Source organism: Clytia hemisphaerica, unplaced genomic scaffold, assembly GCF_902728285.1.
Source record: "Clytia hemisphaerica strain Z4C2 unplaced genomic scaffold, Clytia hemisphaerica genome assembly, whole genome shotgun sequence".
Taxonomy (NCBI): Eukaryota; Metazoa; Cnidaria; class Hydrozoa; order Leptothecata; family Clytiidae; genus Clytia; species Clytia hemisphaerica.
This window is the reverse complement of record NW_027103704.1, coordinates 324,223-345,205: the sequence shown is the minus strand read 5'-3', so window position 1 is coordinate 345,205 and position 20,983 is coordinate 324,223. Positions and strand designations below refer to the sequence as shown.

Below are 20,983 nucleotides of genomic sequence, written 5' to 3'. Positions count from 1 at the left end.
GATGGTAAACAGCCCTTACGGTCAATTCATCTCTAATTTATGGCGTGGTGGTGAGTCACGTGAAATATTAGAAAATCATGGCAAGGATCATTATCTTGAACTCTCACAATTGGTTCATAATGGTGTTGTGCTTAATGTTAACGGTCAGGATGAGCGGTTTAATGTTATTGTTCTTCTTGTCGCCGATTTGTGTTTCACCAAAGAAATTCTCGGGAGATGCCAATGTACACATCAATTTGGATTTTCATTGTGAGCTTGAAAGTTCGAAGTGGAATACAAAGAAAAAGTCAGTTGGGGAAAAGCAAAGTATCGCAAAAATGAAGTCACGTGGTGAAGTTGCATTGAAAGAGCTTGGTTGTAAACCAAACAAAGATTCAGCTGCTTATAAAAAGCTCACAAAGAGTTTGTTTGGACAATGGGTAAGTCTGTACTGATGTTGATATTCTCGAAAATATTATTTTTCAGAAGAAAAGGAGGTTTTTTTCTGAAAACTTTAATGAAAATTATGTTTGATAGAATCTCAGTATTTTTCTCGTTAAATATTTTTGCAGAGGGAAATGTGCGCATTCTTTACGAAAGTTACACGTGGTAGATCAAATAATGATTTTTTCGTAAAATGTTTTTAGTTTCAGAAGGAAAAGGGGTAATTTATATGAAAATTGATTGATTGGTTGGTTGTTGAAAATTTTTGATTGGTACTATTTACTTTCAGACTACGGTTTTATTTGATGCCACTATTTTGGAATTCATACCACCATGTGGGCTTCACCTAATTCTGGCTCATCACCGATACATGTGGAAATTTCTTCATTTTATAATAAGTAAACGTTCTCAAGAAGAGTTGTTTCCAGTTGCCCTGAGAAAAATTGGTTGTACCTACTTAGCTTTTCAGTTGGATTCCTATTTCAAGAGGTATCATTTTTTAAATTTCTGAGCTAGCATTTCAAATTTGAGTTATTGGACATTCGACATATTCATATTAGCTGAGATTGGCTTTGTGCCTTTATTTCCTTAGTTGAAGGAAATTTTTCTCATCTGTTTTATATTTGATTAAATTTATTTCTCAATCTTAGTAAAAAGAAGTTTTACGATGGTTCAGAAACATTAAAGATGATAGGAAATGATTGTAAGATTTTGGAAGACAACATTGATACGTTTTTGAATGTATTCATCGAAGCTTCTGGTATTACATGGAAATCCGACAAAGCAGAAAAATTCCGCCATGCATTAGACTTGTACAAATGTTTCAAAGATTTAGCAAGGTATACATACAGCACAATTTGTTTTATCTTTTTTATAGTTTTTAATGAAGGAAATTGGCTTTATAGGTTTTTTGTAATGGCTATTGTTTAATTTCGATATTTTATAATTTGTATTTTCATAGAGACATACGAAGTGTCCATGCAGATGTTGAGCGAATCAAAACATTTGGAACAAGAGCGGAAACATTCTTCCAGAAATTTTTAGCAAATGCCGGTGGTTGTTGCACTAATGCAATGCCCTACCTTCATTATTTGAGGAATCACCTGGCAGAGTTAATGGAAACACTCTATGATCTTTTTGGATGGGGTTATGGTTGTTACACTACAAATGCAGGAGAACACTTGAACAAAAGAATAAAATATTACGAAATCAATGAAACCAATCTTTCAGACGTGCGCTTTAAAACAGTTATTCATTTGATGCGGTCGAAGCAATTGTTTTTCACAAAGACTATTATACCGTCTCAAAAAGTTATCACTTGTTCTGCATGCCACGAGGAGGGACATAATCGTAAAAATAAAAGTTGCCCGTTGCACTCAAGCCATCCACAATTGGACGCGTTAGATTTTGCTCAACTGAGAATATAATGTAATTGTTAGTATTCATTTCTTTTCTATAATGTTGTGGTTGAATTATTTTTATGTTATAATTATGTTATACAGTTTCTGATGTTTTGAGAATAATGAAAAAAATCCCAGTCGTCTAATTAGTGAAGACAGCAGCTCTTAAAGCTGAAAATCGCAGGTGCAAAACCTGCGCTGGGAATGTGCAAATGCATTAAATAGCTATTTTGTATTATTTATATCATTTATTAAAGGCTGGCTAGGATTTGAACCACAATACCCCAGTTGCCTTACTAGATAAGGCATCAGTTTTTTTCAAACTGACATCACAGGTTCGATCCCTGTGCTGGGGAAATGCAAATTGCTTTATTCAAGTAGCTATATTTTGTATTATTTGTATCATATATTTAAATACTGGTTCAAATACCGGATTAATGAAAAAAATAAGGCCGAATACCGTCACCGTCTGATTTTAAAATACCGTTTTCCCGTATTTTTGTCCGTCAAATCTCGTAATACCGTACTAAAAAAGGGCAGATCCCGTCACACAGTAAAAGTACAAAACCTCCTACATACAAACCAGGTTTCTAAAAAAGTTGGTCGAAAAGTCAAAAATACTTTAAATTTTTTTTAAAATCATACTTTCAAGTGTTGATGAAAACAGTTTCAGTTTAAAAAGGAAACCTTCACTAAATAATTAACTGAAGAGAGATATGGGTGTGAAACCATCCACGCAAGGCTGACCCAAGCACGTCTTCTAAATAAGCTCTCTGACACCTTCAGTTAAAAATAAGCAAAATGTTTCACTGTGGCCGAAATAAAGAATACTTTTATCACCCCCAAAAAGAACACCGGTCTGCAAATTAAAAAAATTTTACTGAAATTACATAAACAAGTCATGCCTTGACTTTTGACTTTTAAATATATTAAGGACCAATTCTAGAGGTGATTGAAGCTACCCCTCACCTATAAGAGTAACCCCGATTGAAGGAAAACAAGTATTAGAATAATATGTTGACATTGAAAAATAACACTTTTTCTTTTAAACTTTACAAATGTTAAGCAGACTTGATACCATTCTAAAAATAGCTTTTTGAAATAGCTAAAATACAGAAATTTCTTCTTGAAATTCTCATAAAAACAATAATTACTTTAAAATCAGATTAAGTTTCATGTGAATTTAATTTTGTAAAAGAATTAATATTTAAGGGTTTTGACAGTTTTCTTTGTTAAGTGAAATTTCAAACTTTTCCCCTGGTTTTATTTATGTGGAAATGCTGAAAAGTTACAAAATAGAAGAAATTTTATCCCATCTGATTTAAAGTGATTTTTTAATAACTATCTTTCTTTTGAAAAATATCTAGAAACGCAGAATATCTAAAAATCTAAAATACTCTAAAATCTGTCATAATCAGTGAAATCAACAGAAAAAATGAGCTGGATTAATATCAAAATAATAAAAATAGTAGTTTGCTTTTCTAAAAAAAGGACTATCCTATCAATCTCATAAATTTATGAGCCTGAATTCAATCTTATTACATGACTCCTAAATACTCAACAGAAATAATCAACAGAAATAATCAACAGAAAAAATGAGCTGGATTAATATCAAAATAAAAATAGTAGTTTGCTTTTCTAAAAAAAGGACTATCCTATCAATCTCATAAATTTATGAACCTGAATTCAATCTTATTACATGACTCCTAAATAATGAATGAATTCAATCTTATTACATGACTCCTAAATAAGAATACGATAAAACAAGCCGCTGTCAAATCTGTTTGCAATCAGATCATCGAGTATAAATAAAAAACTTATTGAACGGAGATTATACATCATATCTGATACTCTGGCCACACAAGAACTCTGAAAGCTGGACATACCATAGGATTGCCTAATGCCGGACACTCTGTTTTAATTTTGTCACCCTTTTTGTTCTTTTCTAACTGATAAGCTAAAATAAATTGACCACACTCAAGGCTTCGGTAAAAAAGGGGTGATGAAATTAGAACAAGCTACCATCTGATATTAGAAGATCCCACGGTAATTAATCGAACGAGATTTATAATACAAAATGGCATGGAATAAGGACTTTCTCACAAATTAAGATTCAATTCTTATGTGCACTTTTTTGTGAATTCATTATTCTAAAAGATTCTAATGAATTTAATGTTTACAAAAATAGGCTTTTGTTATTAAAATTGCAGCTGCGAAAGTCTTAGAAAGCATCAGTTTTATACCAATTAATTTCAAAAAACCTTGGGGTATTATTAAAATCCCTTTCACTGTGAAAGCATGAAGGGTAGATTCAACAAAGTAAGGAAATCAGTTTTTGATATTGTTCGATTAATTTAGGCCTGATCAAACTGAAGTGTCATGTGTCAAAAAACCTAATCTATTAAAACAGGCATTTTGAAATAAAATACTATGCCTGCCAAAACCAAGACTGTCTTCTTTGTCAAAACACATAGCAACTGGGCGATACTCCTCAACAGCACTTTTACTCAACCACTGCATATTGCCTTTGAACAAAGGAGGAGAACATACAAAATATTTTGAACTGTTTGCATTTCTTTGGAAATCTGTTGTAAATCTAACAAGTTTGGTGGTAGGAATAAATGAATCTCTTGTCCAACCAAGAACTTCATAGAATTGATTACGAACTTTAATTATATCACCATCATTGACAACTTGGGCATACGGAACATTAGCTGTGCCCAAATTCTCCTTGCGGCAGGTGATAGTACCCACTCCCCTTTCACAATTAAATTTTTCAGGGTGAACAGGCAAAAGAAAATCAGATGGGACATGATCTTTCACCCATGCTGGAACCTCATCATCATCGTCAAGCCCACCACAAAAAAAAACAACAATATCTTACCACCATCTTGTGAGACGTCGATCGGTAGACATAACTTGCCTTCCTCAAATGTCTGATACACAACAGTACCATCATTTTTAAAAAATTTGATACTCATATGCTCAGAAAGTTTGAGGAATGGGCAAATGAGATTTGCATCCCCATTTGAATTAATTCTAAGGATAGAATCGCAAGGAAAAACAGAAACCATTCCCTTCAGTGTCTGTAACAGAGAAAGTTTGGAGGAATAAAGAGTGTCGTATACCTCTTTTGCAGTAGAAAATGTTAAAGTTTTATAATGAGGGTTTACATAGTTGGTTCGTGCAATGTTATTGTCTCGAAGCTTTTGATGAACATGGTATTTATGATGAAGAAGAGCTCTTTGGAAAAAGTTGTGGTAGTTGATGCCCGCCATTTTGTTCACCTTTTGTAAGATTTCTCGAAGGTTCTTTGCTTTCCCGCCGGTTAAAAAATGACGTAATTATAAAATTTCCGTGGTGTTTACTTTGCCGAACACTATATTTTTTCGCTTCTTCCGAGATTGATAGTTCCAAAGTCAAATCGCCGTGTTTTAGCAAAACTAAATAAAAATGGATCCATTTGAATTTGAAGACATCAATTTGGCATCACCACCTGCTCCTGTCTCGACTGCTTCCACTGTTGCTTATGTAAGAGTTTCATTAACATTGTTAGGATATTATTACTTTGTTTGTCTTTGAAGTTCATTTCATAAGTTAGTGTCAGCTTTTCTACAAGCTTATAGAGTTTACTTCAATCTAAGGGCTAACTTTCAGTGAGTTCCGATAGCATTACGAGTTAATTTCTTTTATTAGGGTCTTCATGATGAAGCTGGAGTCACCGCCGAGCAGGTGGTTTTGGTTGAAGATACAGAGGAAATTGAGGAAGAAATTGAGCTAGTTTTGAATGAGAATGAAGCAGATATAGAAGACATTGATATTCATATTCCAGTGTTGTTAGATGAACAGGAAGATATTCCAGATATGCCAGTATTAATGAATGAAGATGAACAGGTAGATGCAGATATTCTAGGTGGTCATGCTGCAAATCAGGGTGGTCATGCTGCAATTCAGGGTGGTCATGCTGCAAATCACGGTCATGGCCATGGTCGAGGTAGAGGTCAAGCAAATCTTGGTCGAGGTCGTGGTCAAGCAAATCGTGGTCGAGGTCGTGGTCAAGCAAATCGTGGTAGAGGCCGTGGTCAAGCAAATCGTGGTGGTGGTCGTGGCCGTGGTAATGGCTTGAATCGTCAAGCTTTCCACCCATATAATCATCAGTACCAACGACGTATAGAAACTGTATATTTGCTCTGACTACGATAAACAATCTTTTTTGACTTAATATTTGATTTTTTTACGTTCAAATTTTTGATATTTTGATTTTTTATGTATTTTTTACAGTATTTGATATCTAGAGAAAAAGAAAAAAATGTTAGCAAACCTAAATGCCAATGATTACAATTCATTACCTAAATTAGTTACGGATGAAGACTAAAATAAAGCTGTTTGTGACCTTCTCAAAATAGCATTTTCGGATCAATATAATGAAAAAATTGTTAGCCTCCAAATTGCAGGTCGTTTTGGAATGATTCTTAATTTGAAATCTGAAATAATCAAACAGTAGGTTTTCAACCAAATTGTAACAATATAATTATGATTTTCATTGTTTTTCTTTTACAGTTAACTAAATAATAAATCTCAAACAAAATAGTTGTTTCTATCAAACACAAATCCAAATGGTTGCAAGATAGAATTTATGAAGCAATAAAAGCTACTCAAGGAAGCCTGGATGTTTTCATTGATTGGACTGGATTTCAACAAAAAGAGTGAGCTTGAATGTTTTCAATTAGCCCATGACTTTTTTGTTTCATATTTGTTATCCTTGATCATGGGAACTTCAGTTTGCAAATTTGATCTATTTTCATCAATCCTTACTTCTGTGCCAAATTTCAGCTGAAACCAATCATGGGAACGTGTGTTTTCGATCAAAATCAAATGGTGTATTTTACAGACTGGTCTGTAAAATACCACAGTCTGTAAAATACCACCAGATGGTCCGGAAAGCTTGAAATTTTAAAGTTAATCTATTTCTATCAATCCTCACTTCTGTGCCAAATTTCAGCAGAAACAAATCACGGGAACACAATGTTTTCATTCAAATGGTGTATTTTACAGACCGGTCTGTAAAATACCATCAGATGGTCCGAAAAGTTTAAAATTTTAAATTTAATCTATTTTTATCAATCCTTACTTCTGTGCCAAATCTCAGCTGAAACAAATCATGGGAACACATGTTTTCAGTCAAATGGTATATTTTACAGACCGGTCTGTAAAATACCACCAGATGGTCCGAAAAGTTTGAAATTTCAAATTTGATCCATTTTTATCATACCTTACTGGTGTTTCAAATTTCAGCCAAGACTTAACATGAGAACGTGTTTTTTGGCTAACTGAGTATTTTGCGGTGCATTTTGCAAACCGGTCTGCAAAATACACACCTTGCGTTAGAATGGTAACACAATTTTTTTTTGGAATATGAAAGTTTTCCTTGGTACCTTGCTTCCCTGAAAATTTTGGAACTATTCCTTGATCAGGTCAAAAGTTATGATACTCTAAAAAAAAGAATTAATTAATTTCCCTGTTTTTGGTGCCTTTTTGGTGCCTATACTTGCTAACCTTTTACCTGTGGGATTTTTCACCAAAAGCAGCATTATTTGGTACGCTAGAAAGACCATATCTCTTGAACCGCTAGAAAGACCATATCTCTTGAACCGCTTGTCCGTTTGAGGTCAATGACCCCTCATTTTTCTTCTTTTTCATACTCTCCAGGATATAGGCCTCAATTTTTTTCAATTAAGTTTCAATTTAAAATGATGAGTTTGAAAATTTGACTGACCTACTACCAGCAAGTGACGAATTTTTCCCCGATAGCACAAAGTCAAACCATTAGGTACAGCAGAAAAGGAAAGGTTGAAAAGTCGGCCTAGAGCCCGGTTTGGCGTCCCGTGCCCGAGCGGCCGCCTCAAAACGAGTCAAGTCGAAAACAATTATTTCAGTCGAAATAAAATGGTGAAATCAGCATTTATTTTGTTAAAAACAATGATATGATACATATAATCAAAGAAGTATTGAACCTTCATCTATTCAAAAAGTGTAGGTCGTGGCCAGTGACCCAAAAACGTTTCACTTTTTTTCAAAATGTCCGTGACCAACTTTTTGATATTTTTCCTAGTCAATTTGGGGGTGTTGATTTGGAATTTAAATTTTTTTAAATTTTTTTTCATCACCATATAAAGATGGTATAAATAAAATAACATACAAATGTTTTGTCCATCCTATATACATTTAAAACCCTCGTAAACAAAGCCAAGTAAAACCCGGGTAAAACTCGGGTTTTTAATACGAGTTTTACCCGCGATACCCAATGAGCAATATACTCGAGTAAAGCGGGTTTTCACCCTACTCGCTTAACCCGGGTAGGAATAAAAACTCGATTTACCTGCTTTTTTGAGTATTTCTATTTATGGAAAAATACCCGGGTTACCCCCTGCCAATAAAAAACCCGAGTTTAAAGTATTCGAAGTAATTAAAGTTTAGAGCCCAAATTACTTTTTCATGTATTTGTTTTTCAGGATGATTTTGAAAACGATGAGAAAACATTGATGGTTTGATTTCAAAAGAACATAAATGATATCGAAATTGCATATGATTATGAGAATGTTTGTATTATATACAACCATAATTTACAATATAAATACATTTTTTAAATATTGAATACTGTATAATATGTAAGAAAAAATAATGGAATTAATAACAATAAAAACAATTATACGAATTTATAATGTTATAATTTACGATATATATACATCTTTTATACAACATTGAATATACAGCACATGTAACAAAATGTATTTATGTATTATATCTGAATTATCATAATAGTTGAACTAATAATACTGAGCTGGTTATTTAAATTAAAAATAAGGCTTAATTTGAATGAAAAATTTATAAAAAGATGAAAACTAAAAGGTCAAACTAATTCCAGTCCACCTGGGAAGAAAAATTAAAAGCTGAAAACTCTAATAAAACTAAAGCGATGTTTGTACTCAAAGAATAGCTTTACGCTAGGGAAATCGAAAATCGTTAAACAGAATATTCCTAAAAATACTAAAATTACGCAAAAATACTCTCCTTTTTATTAGATCTTACTTTTCGAACTCTCGCGGAACAAATTTTCGACTTGAAAGGGTATGAAAGTGAATTTGGGCGTTTTTCGCGACCTAATTCTTCCATGCTTCTAAAGATTTTTGCAAAGTTTTAACATACTTTAATCGTAGAAATTTTAGCGAGACTAATTTTAGCGTATATTAGCGAGTCAGGAAAATCTTGATTTTTTTGGATTTATTTTAGCGAATCACGATTTAAAAAAATTTCGCGTAGATAAAATTTAGCGAATACTCGTATTACATTATTGACTGAATTCGTTTTCTAGCATTTCTTTGCACTGAAACCCTTTCTATTGATGAAAATGTATCAAGGCAATATAACCAGAAATTTCACGTGGATAAATTTTAGCGATCTGTCTATTCGGCGTGTTTTAGCGAGATTCATTTTAGCGGAAACAGGGAAAACTCGCTAAAACGCTAAAATTGGTCTCGCTAAAATTTATACGATTAAAGTAGTTTGTAGACACCCTAAAACGCAAAAATTACCGTAAATTAGTTCCCTTATGGAAGGCTGCTGTTAGTTGCGAGACGCCCTTGAATTGTTCTTAATTTTTTTAATTTTCTAGGCTCGTGTTAATAAAATAGAGAGTACATTTGCAAGTAAATTACAACGAATTACAGTGAGCACGAATTATTCCTCCCTCTCTTCGTTTCCTCTAGCCTTCTTTCGATTTTCAGGCTTTGTGCGTCGCCGATTGGTGAAATACTGACGCATGAACGTGCGGATGGTAGGATCAGATGCACTTTCCCCGTATCGTTTCTTGACGTACTCTAAACAAAATACACAAGGAAAGAGTATTTTAAATCAGAAGTTTTCCAATCGACTGCACTTTTCTAGGAGATTCTAAGACTCGTAAGAGACCGAAATTACAGCCTTTCAACCTTTTTCTACGGGAAAATCCCCATTAAATGAGTATGGTAGCATTGATAATAATTTGGGTAATATGCAATACATACATAAACAGTATGTACCCCCATAAAATGAATCAACAAAAGTTTATATCTAATATCAGTTTTGGCTTTCTCAAAATCTAAACTCAAACTTGTTAACTTTTTTTAAAACACTCGGTAGGTAATCCCTAATTTAACCTTACATAGAGTTTTGAAATAGCAACCCTCTTCTGAACTACATATTATACCTCTAGTACATATTTTTATATAAAAAAAGACATAAAATTTTAAGATTAAAATCGTATTTGTGGTAAATACACTTACTTTCAATAATTTCTCTCTTTTCCTCAGAGATTCCTCCCCGATCTGTCTGGCCTTGTCCTTTGACCGTGCAGGTGGCAAACTCGTCCTCCGTTAGAATTTCGTCCATCAGCTCCCTGGTGAGGCTTCCAATGCTGGTTGCTGATTTGGATATAGAATCCAGAGTAGCCTGGAAATAAAAAAAAGATAAATTACTTATTCATTTATTTTCCTAAAACATAGTGTAAGCAAAACGTGTGAGGAAAAAAAGTGTGAGGCAAAACTTTTGCTACTCCACGTGATATCATATTTTTGTTTCGAATTTCCCTAGTCCTTTCAACAAATACTAATCGCCCATGGTGATAAAATCATAATAAGGTAATTTTAGAATGGGGTAAACATTAAGGGTATCTTTCCAACCAATTTTGACAATTTTTCCAGTGGGAGCTGGAGGAAAATCATTATAGAAATCATTTAGAGTGAGCTTACTTTACAATAATTGTTTTCAGCAATGTAGCTTTCAATGTGATCGTTCTAAAATGATGGAATAGAAGTAAATTAATATACTGACATAGTGGGTGCAACGGTTCCAAAAGTGTCCCTATTTTACCTATCCCCATTCTTGAAAAGGGAAACTCCAAATTTTAATCAACCCCTCCTATTTTCGGAAATTATTGACCTATTACACGCTTCTATATATTAATAGCCGTAGTCTGTATGTGTGTTTGTGTGTCACTTTCGTTTTCGCAAGCAATGTTTTGTTCTTTTAAAAGATGACTTTTGCTTCTTGCTCCACAAATGTGTTAAATCAGATTCGCGCCGTTTTATAAAGACTTTGTTTTGATTGATAGATTAGACTTTTTCTCTTTTTTTTTCTTTCTTTTCTTTTGTTTTATGTTTTCGAATGTAATTAACGACCTTATTTGATTTGAGACATTCGAATTCTTTCCAAAACAAAAGAAAATCTTTTAAACAGAATCTGTTAAAGAAAAGAACAAATATAAAATAAAACATAAGAATCACAAGACAAGTTTGTTAGAACAACAGCAACATTAAAAATACATTCAAAAGGCGGTAAAAACTAGAGTTCTTTCTTCGTAAAAAGGGACCTTTAAACATCTATGTCGATAATTATTTTGTTGTAAATCTAAGTCATCGTTGAATTTGAAAAGTTATCGAAGTTATGACGAAGTTGTTTTATAAAAAGCAACATAAAATTGCACTATCACGCTTTTTTGTCTGCGTGTCCTAGCTGCCTTCCGGAGGGACTATGGTTGCGAGCTATATTTTCGGCCCTGTACCTCGGACCCTTAGCAGAATAAAGAGAAGAAACAAGGGAAATAATTGTGTGAATTTTAATTCACTTTTTGGAACTAATTTGACCAAATTTCTATCTTTCTGGGGGCAAAAAGTTGAAATTTTCCTATTTTTCCGATTCTTCGTGGGACTGAAGTTTGATTTTCCGATTTTTCAAACTGCCATGTTTCAAAAAAGGCACCCTTAAGGCCGGCACATACACGTACCCTTCTCTTGCCTAAGTACCCACCCCCGGCTACCTTTTTTCGACGAATCTCGTGTCATATGTATTATTCAACTCCGCTTATCTTGACATTAAAGTTTTTCCTAAACATCAAGAACTACGGCAAATATAACGCCAGCGAAGCTAGGAAAAAAATCTAATTGCAGAGCCGTCTCGGACGTCGCTGGTCGCCGGTATGGTACGCCCTTTTTCTGTTTTCTGATCATTTTTGCCACAAAAATCTTTTTCAAAATATGGTTAAAAGGTACGTCACCCGAAAGGAATAGAGTCAAACTTTGAAGAGAATTCTTCTCTTTAATTTTGATTTCATCGTGTTTAAGCCACCTTCCCAACATCCAAAGGACTTTAAATGCGTTCAGGAAACAACTAAACCGGCGTGCGACGCCGGGTACCGGCTAGTTTTGTTTTAATAAGAATATCTTTTATAATAATATCAGTGTTAAGATTGGCGAAATCGTAAGAATACCCTAAGAATACCCTCCGGGTGAGTTTCACAGAATTTGAAAGAATACAGTCATTTTGTATTTGGTTAACAAAAAAAAACTATAGAACTAAAATGATTTGTTTTATTCTCGAGAAAGTCATTTAGGAGCTTATAATAACTAAATTACCCGGTTGGTTGCGGCGGATTCTCGATGTGTCATCATTTTGGACATTTTGTTGACAACACCAATCAATGTGGCCACTTTCCCTTCCAAGTCTGTGACTCTATCAACCAATCTAAAATTTTAAAAAAGTCATTCATTTTAATTATTTTGAAGGCCAAATTGAAGAGGAAAAGAAATTCCAAATAATTACGAAATATTCAATGCAATCCTGAAATTATTATTAAAAAGCAACATTACTTTCAAGGCATTTTCCCAAACCTGTATCAATCGGAACGTAAATAAAATTGTTGATTATGACTTGAGCTGGAGCTCTTTCATTTGATTTTGAACACAGACTTCCCAAATGTCTTACCACTTATTTTGTTGGTAAAGTTGGGCTTGTGGATCAAATTGCTGTCCAACAAGATGCTCTTGACTAGATGATTGACTGAATTGAAAGAAAATGGTAATAATTAGTGTCGTGCCTGTAAATTCTCGGCAAAACCTCGCCAAATACAGATTTTATTGACCCAATACGGCCCTTATATTTCGCCTCAAAGACTGTATACTACAAATAAAATTAGTTAGTAGAAAACAGGGCTTGCTCTTACCTATTGTTTTCGATTATGCTTGAATCATTTCGTTGATCAGTGCCAAGGAGGCTATTTAGAAAGTCACCACTGAAAAAAAAAATTTACAATCATCGTTATGTTACAATATGAAGGGATCTAAATTCTTTTTAACAAGAAATTTTCCAAATATACAAGGTTTACAATTATACCAAAGCTCGGGTTAAATGATTTCTAACCATGTTTTAGTGATATATACTTAGATTAAGGCCAGTCTGCAAAATGATGTTTCTTGTAAGGTTGGAAAAGATCAAGATTGGAAGTTAGGAAGCAAAGTCTATTTTGGTTCCATTGTGACCCATTCTCATAAGACTCAAAACTTGAAACTAGATTAGAACTTACTATACTGGCGATAGAATCGACCCATTTGGAGAGGCGCTGAATCTGAAAGAGAGGACATTTAAACAAAATGTATTAGTGTTAAAAATATATACAGCTGACTCCCGGGAATGGCTCTCCTCATGGCAATATTCATGGTCTTTCACACACCACATATTGAGGCCTTATCTAAAACTTATCTAAAACAATTAGTGGTCGACAAATCGATTCTTAATTATACAGCTATCATACCTCATTTGGGTTTTCGATGCAGAAGCTGCAGTCCCCGACGTTGGCGTCATGAAATTCCGATTTTGATACCTAGAAACAGTGAAAAAATTCCTTGAATATATGATGCTGATCCCTTTCTTTTGTTACATTTAATGTGTTTTGCTAAAAACTACAGTCTACAGTAAAAAGTTCAATATAAACGACAGAAAATAAGTCATTAATTCTAACATGTAGTAAATTTAATTACATTATAACGTTTCTTATTCTTTACTATAAAACTTAATCATTTATAGCTTGGAGCAGGGCAAAGGCAATAATACATACCCATTTGATGAATTTCCATGATTCGTCTGGGGCAAATCAAATCTAGACGGAAAGGAGTTGAATACTTTATGCGTTGGTGTTTGTATAATTTACGACTAAAATTTTTCTATTACATATACACTAAACAACAATTCTTTTTTAAATATATAATAGCCCAAGATCCCCAATTATGCCATCAATTTTTGAACTTAGAAAATATGTTTTAGGGAGATCATATCAACTTACGTATTGGTTTGGTCGTTCCAAAGTGATAGATTTGATTGACCAGTTCTGAAATGAAGGAGGGTTTCAGTTTAAAGATTGCATAAAAACTGTAGAATACCTGAAGTTTTAAAGATTTTGTAAAAAGGAAAAATCTCCAAAATAATCAGAGATAATATCACCAGAGCTCTCTAAATTCTTCAAACCCAATATATACAGTAAAGGATGTTAACTTACGTAAGAGTATGATAATTTGGTTGGTTGCTTTGACCAGTTCTGAAATGATGAAATGAAAGGTTTTAGTATTAAAATTGCCTAAAATCATTAGAATACTTGAAAGTCGAACTTTTGTAAAACTTAAAATCCCCAAGATAATCAGAATTAAATAGGCAGAACTCTCCAAATCTCCAAAATCATCCTAACACCCATTGTATAGTGCAATCCAACATACTGCCAAACATACCTCCTGCACCCCCTCAAAATACTTACGGGTATGTGAAAGCCATAAGGGTCCCTTACCCACCCTCAAAACTATAAAAAGGCTATAATTAAAAAAAAAATTGGGACAAAAATGGCGTGAAAATGGATAGAAATCTCAAGAAAAAGTCTCTGTAAGGGTCCCAAAAACATAATTTTTTTATTTCTCATTTTAGGAAAATTCTCTCTAAGGTAAGGGTCCAAAAATGTCCATACACATACCTGCCACTTCGCAAACACCTACTAGTAACCCCCCTCCCCCGTATAAAATTGGATTTCTAGGATTAATACTTTCAGAGTAATGCCCAAATAAGTCAAAATCGTCTCGTTATATTACCCCAGGATATGACTATAATAAATGAAATATGAAAATGAATTGCTAAAAAATGAAGTAATAAAAATGTCCTTGACTTTATTTCAATGTCCTAGCATGAACACCAAGCTCAGAAATCAAATCACTTTCCTCCACTCCACAAATTTTCACACAAAGATAAGTTCCATGAGAAAGGTCGAAAGTTTTTTACAAGATCAATAGAGGACCATAACAAACACATTTATATAGACACACTCTTCATAAGTCCAGTAGTTCTAGCAGCGCAGGCTGCGTAGATGATTTAATTTGCTTGTCGATCATTCCAGTCAATCATAATAAATACCATCTAATGCTAGCTTAATATGGATGGTCGTTTGGCTGTTTGGAGTCCATACATATCATATTGTGACTGGTGAAACATGGTGAACCTGGGTGAACTTAAAAATTTGACTACTACTCCCGGTAGTGGTACACGTTTTTTTTTTATAAGAACGTCAAAAATTTTCAAAGCCTTCGGATGTTCTTAGTTTTTTGGATTTGAAGCCTAAAAATGTTCTTAAAACGTTCTTATTTTCAGCATTTTTTGAGCATTTTGATGTAATTTCTTAAGAAAATGCATGTTTTTAAGTCTCCAAAGCCTTAAAATGTTCTTAGAATGTTATTAAATTTTTGGGCCTCGAAGCCTTATGTTCTTATATAGTTTGTTCTTATAAAAAAAAAAACGTGTAGTCGAGTGAGAAATTGAAACTGAAAGTGAACCGATTTATCCCGATTCGGAATCAGTAAACAAACAACCCCTCTATCCTATTCGCACTATTTCGAACTGTCTATTTTACCGAAACATGATTCATTATTCATTATTAATTTAAACGAAAAAATGTCATAATTACCTTTGTTTTTCTTAAATCCTGGACTTCTTTTCTTTGATGCAAATAAAAATGAAATGATTCCAAAAAGCGCGCCTTTTTGGTCGGATATTGCATTCGATATTTTACCCGGGTAAACCGGGTAAAACTCGAGTTATTCGAACCCAGTACACTACCTAGTACCCACTCTTCTCCTTTAAAGTTGAATTGTCAACTACGGCGGCCTGAAACTGAGGTTGTAATTTTTCCGAGTAAACCAAGTTAAACGGGTAAAGCGCGCGAAGCAAAAGGGGCGTCAAATAAAATTCATTCAACATTCTACAGCACCGCAAAAGATGGATGTAATGCAAATTGGGAAAGAATTTTATTGTTCCGTATGCTTGAAGAAGTTTTCTAAAAGGTATAATGCTCAGCGTCACTACCAACATGTTCACGCGGCTCACGCTGTTTCATTGCAAGGATCATCGAAATCCACCGATGATAATAACCCTTCTCTTGGCATGGAAAATGATAACTCTGACTCCGAATTTTTTGATGGTATTGACTCATTTCATTCATCTCCGGAAGCACCAGACTTGGCAGCTGAAAACAATATTGATCAACTTTTATTGGATACTTTGGAAAATCTTCAAACTTTAGAGGAGGCAGAAGAAGAATTCTCTTGTAGCGATAACAGTGATAATGAGGAAGATGAACTTTCAATTGAGGATGAATGGGTCTTCCCTGGATCGAAGTTATCAATAAAAGAACATGCACCATCTGTATTAGGTATTGAATTGGGTGATCCGAACCCAGAGGGGTGCGTCGGCAAAATAGGGTACCGGGATGTTCTGCGCTGGTCAGGGTCGCTTTTTTGGAGCAAATTTGAGCTTTTAAATCCATAGTTAAAACTCTACTTTCCCCTTTGTGCAAAAATCTTTTTCCATGATTGTAGATACGAGAATATTATTCAATGATCTAATTTTCTCTTTGATTTGAAGGATTCACTGTACGCCATCGTCTATCAGATGAAGCCTTGAAAGACTTGTTAACACTGCTTGAGTTACATATGCCGAAAGAAAACAGAGCTCTAAGGACTCAAAAGGTATTTAAGGAAATCAGAAATTTTGATAAAGGGATATAAGAAAACGAATTCACTTTTAACTTGTATTGTCAAAGGATCCTTTCATACAACATTTTTGTATTTTTCAAGGTAAATTAAAACGGATTTATTGTATTTTTTTCTGCAAACAACTAAATTTTACATCTCACTTGATGGGGTCGATAGTAAGTCAGTTTTTCATTGTCATTGACCTTTACATAAGAAGTACAATTACTTGTTTCCCTGTTCTTTAGCAAATGGAAAACAAACGCATGAAGTCTATTGACGAAGAAAGTTATAAGTTCATAGAGTATTGCGAAAAATGTCATGCTATTTGGCCAATTGATCAAACTATTACGTCCTGCAGCACTACAAACTGTGAAGGGTAAATCTTTAAAGCATTGCTGTTTGTTTGAAAAGTAGTCATTGAAATTAAAATTTCGAAAAACAGAACAATTTGTGTAATGCCATTATAAGCGACTTTACTTTTCTGAATGAGATCAAATGTCTGTTAAAATTAAGTGTAACATACTAAAAAAAAAGATTTTGACCGGAACTCATTTTGGTGAAGTGAGCGAATTTTATCTAAATTCGGCAAATTCGCTAAGAATAATTCCCGCCAAAATTTTGTTGTTTCTGCTGCAACATGCATGCTTATAATTTTTGATGTTTCTTTAATAGACAAAGGTTCTCTGGTGATCAAACGAAGAAAAAGAAAAAGTCTTATTTTACAACATGTTCAATTGAAGATCAGTTAAAGAAGATAGTGAAAAGTAATATTAAGTTTTGCATTTTTTCGAAAAATTTCTAAATTCTCAAGCGCTTAAGAGAGAGGGTGCCCTAAAACTAGCTTTTTTCTTTCAAATATCGTGCTCTTTCTAAAGGTATAACTACAAGAGTTCATATAGCCTGTCAAATTTAGAATCCAAAAACGCTCCGGGGAAACTTGTGTACTTTTTTAAATATTCAAAACCTATTTCTTAAGGAGAGGGTATATGGGAACAGCTATGCAAGACTTTTCGGAAAAGATCAGCTACGGAAGACTCAACAAGGATAAGCGACATTATCGATGGCAAAAAGTATAGGGAGTTATGTAAAGAAGGAGGCTTTCTTTATAACAATACCAACATAACACTAACCTTCAACACTGACGGGGCACTAATGTTCAAAAGCTCAAGAGTAGATATCTGGCCTATGTATGCCGTCATAAATGAAATAGATCCAAAAGAAAGGTTTAAAACAGAGAACATCATAGTTTGGGGAGTTTGGCAAGGACGAGGAAAGCCACCTACGATGACGTTTCTCGAACCCTTTGTAAATGAGATGAAACATCTTTACAGCAATGGTAAAATTTTGAAATTTTTTTTGATAAAAAACAAATGCTTTGACTCGTTTAATAAAAAACAATCGGGTTTATTTACTTATTTACATCAAACCCCCATTCTCATAGACCTGGTAGGACTTTTTCAGCCAGTGGACATGGATATAATGGACTGAAACTCGATGGAGATTGATATTTTTTATGGCTTGGGATTTCAATGCTTTTGTTTTCAAGTCGGAAAGTTCGGTGGGAGGGAGAAATGGCATAACATTGTGCAATGAGGATTGATTTCTTTGATGAATATCAATAGGGATAAAAATTGCAGGACAATTTCCCACCGGGACGATATTTTGGACAACTTTTCCAGTGGGTCTGTGAGAAAGGGTTGTTACATAATATCTAATTATTATTTTTTAATTCAAAGGACTCTCATTAAGAGTGAATCATGAAGAAATTCAAATCAAAGTTGCTGCTGTCACAGGTTCACTTGATTTACCTGCAAAGGCTGAATTTCTAAACATGATAGGTCATAATGGCGCTCATGGCTGTAAAGACTGTTTAATTGAAGGTACTTTATACTGCCTCATATCTTAAAACATCAAATTTTGATAATTTACACCAACTGGACAGCTGGACGGTTTCGATGGGACTAAACTTTGATTTAAAAATGTTTATTTCAACATTTAAGGAACTCACGTGGTCAACAAGAAAGGATATTCTCACTACTATTCATTTGATGAAAGTGAAACAACAGAGGATCGAACAGACAAGGACTCTATTTCAAATGCAAGAGATGCTATCCGGACAAAAAAAACAGTAAAAAAATATAATTTTCCTCTAATTTGCAATGTTATTTCTTTTGAATTTCCACGAACTTTGGGTAGATCTATAATTAACTTATTAGCTTGATAAAGTAATTACAATCCCTTTTGATTACCGTTAATGGGTTTCGGGAAAAATACGATATTGTCACGCCTCTCTCAGTGAGAATTTGACATTCTATTTTTTATGCCCCCTTACGCCCCAAAAGCCAATGGGATTCTCAAAATTCTAGTGTTATTTTTCCTTGGGAATGGAAACTCACTGGGGAAAGTTATTAGCCAACATACAATACATTTTGTTTGGGTTCTATATACATTCTTTTCATGATATACATTTTTTCCAAAAGGTAAATGGCATAAAAGGCGCAACGTTCTTCATGGCACTTCCAATTTTCAGCGTGAGAGAGGGAATCGTGGTCGACTATATGCATGGAATACTGTTAGGCATCGGGAGAACACTGTTGAATTTATGGTTCGAAGTTGGTGATCATAAAAACTATTACAGGACAAATCAATCGTATCCTTCATACTACATTGGTCATGATGTGAGTAGCTTTAATAAGCAATAGCTGATCTACTGATTAATTAAAATTTTCAAAGTACATACCAAAACTATTTAAAATGATTTTCAGATCGACGATGTTGATGAAAGATTGTTGAAAATGTATCCTCCAGACTTCATTAGTAGAAGACCCAGAAAGATAAGTGGAAATATTGGACACCTGAAAGGTTCGTTACAGTATTTAGAGCAAATATGTGCATAAAGTTGATTGAATTAGAATTTGATTGAGCTACATAGTCGAGGCGTCTTCTGAAGTACAAAGTTATTTCATCTGATGTTAGTTCAAGGTGTTATGATATACTTTTTTTCCTGTTCATTTTGATGTTATGATGATTTATTTTTTGCAGCAAATGAACTCAGATCATGGATCCTCTACTACGCGCTACCATGTCTTAAGGATATTTTGCCAGAAACACATTGGAATCATCTTTCTTTGCTAGTAGAAGGGCTTCATATCATCTTGAGTGACTCGATAACAACGGATGATATCACTGAAGCGAGAAAGTACTTTCGTACGTTTTATAAAGACTTCTCAAAACTTTATGGTAGGTACTATCACTTTTAAAGAGATGGCAAGTTTTTTGTATGACTTATTCTAAAGATATCAGAAAATCTTTAAAGGTAATACCAAGCAGTTTTAGCAGTGTATAATACGAGCTCGCTAATTTAATAAATCTAAATTAAACAACGTCTTTCAATTCATTTATTTAGAGCACAACCTTGGAAAATGTGGTTTGAATGTCCATAATCTGTACCATCTTTGCGATTACGTGGAATGGTGGGGTCCAGCTTGGTGTTGGTCCTGTTTTGGCTTTGAAAGTCTGAACGGCGAAGTATTGAAAAGAGTCCATGGCACTAAGAACACAACAAAACAGGTATTTTTTGATGAAATAATTGTTGGGACTGGTTTTTTGTTTTCTAAGATGAATGTGACAGACTTTTTGGACAAAGGTTTAGCCAAGTTTCTTGAAAGAAAAATAAACATTCTTACGTACATGATACGTCATCTTTTCACTTAGATATTGTTGCGGTTTGCTGCCATTAAAGAAGTACGCGAAAAACTGCTTTCATCAAAAACACGCGATGTTGTGAAGAGTTTCCTGGGATCATTGACACACGGAGACATGTAAGGCGATTGATTACATTAGTATATTATAACCATTGATCTATTTGTAATTGAAAATCTAAATAGCACAAGCCAAAAAGGAAAATAAATTTGTTTAATAAAAAGTCTCTGATCCATTTAGAAAATTAAAAATAGGTAGTGGGATAAAATAAATGTTGAAGAAAAAAATAGAACTTCTCATGGAATACAACGCATCATTAATTCACTAACAGCAGCTTAACTTACCTTCGTGTTTAAGGAAACGAGGTTGGGTGCTTGTTTCAAGAGAAATATCCGTTAGCGGATTTTTGGATGATGGTGTTTACTCGTGCTACAGAAGAGGTCATTTGGTCATCAAAGGAACCAGATACAAACGCTCTACAAAGGCTATTAACAGTGTTGTGCTGGTCATTGTTGATTCGAAATCGCATGTTTTCCGAGTCGAAAGCTTCACTGTTGACGAAGATCAAGTCTATTTCAATGGAAA

The 20,983-nt window shown here is 33.9% G+C and overlaps 2 protein-coding genes and 1 long non-coding RNA gene across 3 annotated transcripts in view; all 3 read right to left on the bottom strand.

The window, feature by feature from the left end:
- The window catches only part of LOC136804063 (triosephosphate isomerase-like), a 387,417-nt gene that overhangs the window by 185,520 nt on the left and 180,914 nt on the right, over positions 1-20,983 (bottom strand). The window lies entirely within an intron of this gene.
- LOC136804050 (uncharacterized) lies at positions 9,420-12,375 on the bottom strand. The gene is made up of 4 exons (XM_067060791.1): positions 12,272-12,375; positions 10,610-10,654; positions 10,145-10,310; positions 9,420-9,700 (listed from the first exon to the last, which is right to left on the bottom strand). Exons 1-4 carry the CDS (start codon positions 12,314-12,316, stop codon positions 9,561-9,563), a joined length of 396 nt encoding a protein of 131 aa, XP_066916892.1. The 5' UTR covers positions 12,317-12,375; the 3' UTR covers positions 9,420-9,560.
- LOC136804049 (uncharacterized) lies at positions 12,647-14,229 on the bottom strand. Its single transcript, XR_010846231.1, has 7 exons — positions 14,188-14,229; positions 13,975-14,019; positions 13,750-13,791; positions 13,447-13,515; positions 13,219-13,260; positions 12,859-12,927; positions 12,647-12,695 (listed from the first exon to the last, which is right to left on the bottom strand). It is a non-coding gene; the product is annotated as an uncharacterized lncRNA (long non-coding RNA).

What these genes read in the sequence shown, in the direction of transcription:
- LOC136804050 (XM_067060791.1), bottom strand. Translation starts at nt 12,316, where the DNA reads ATGTCCAAAATGATGACACATCGAGAATCCGCCGCAACCAACCGG. An exon ending in AATCCGCCGCAACCAACCGG is followed by an intron (nt 10,655 to 12,271) that starts GTAATTTAGTTA and finishes CCATCATTTTAG; the next exon opens with AACGATCACATTGAAAGCTA. An exon ending in AAAGAGAGAAATTATTGAAA is followed by an intron (nt 9,701 to 10,144) that starts GTAAGTGTATTT and finishes TATTTTGTTTAG; the next exon opens with AGTACGTCAAGAAACGATAC.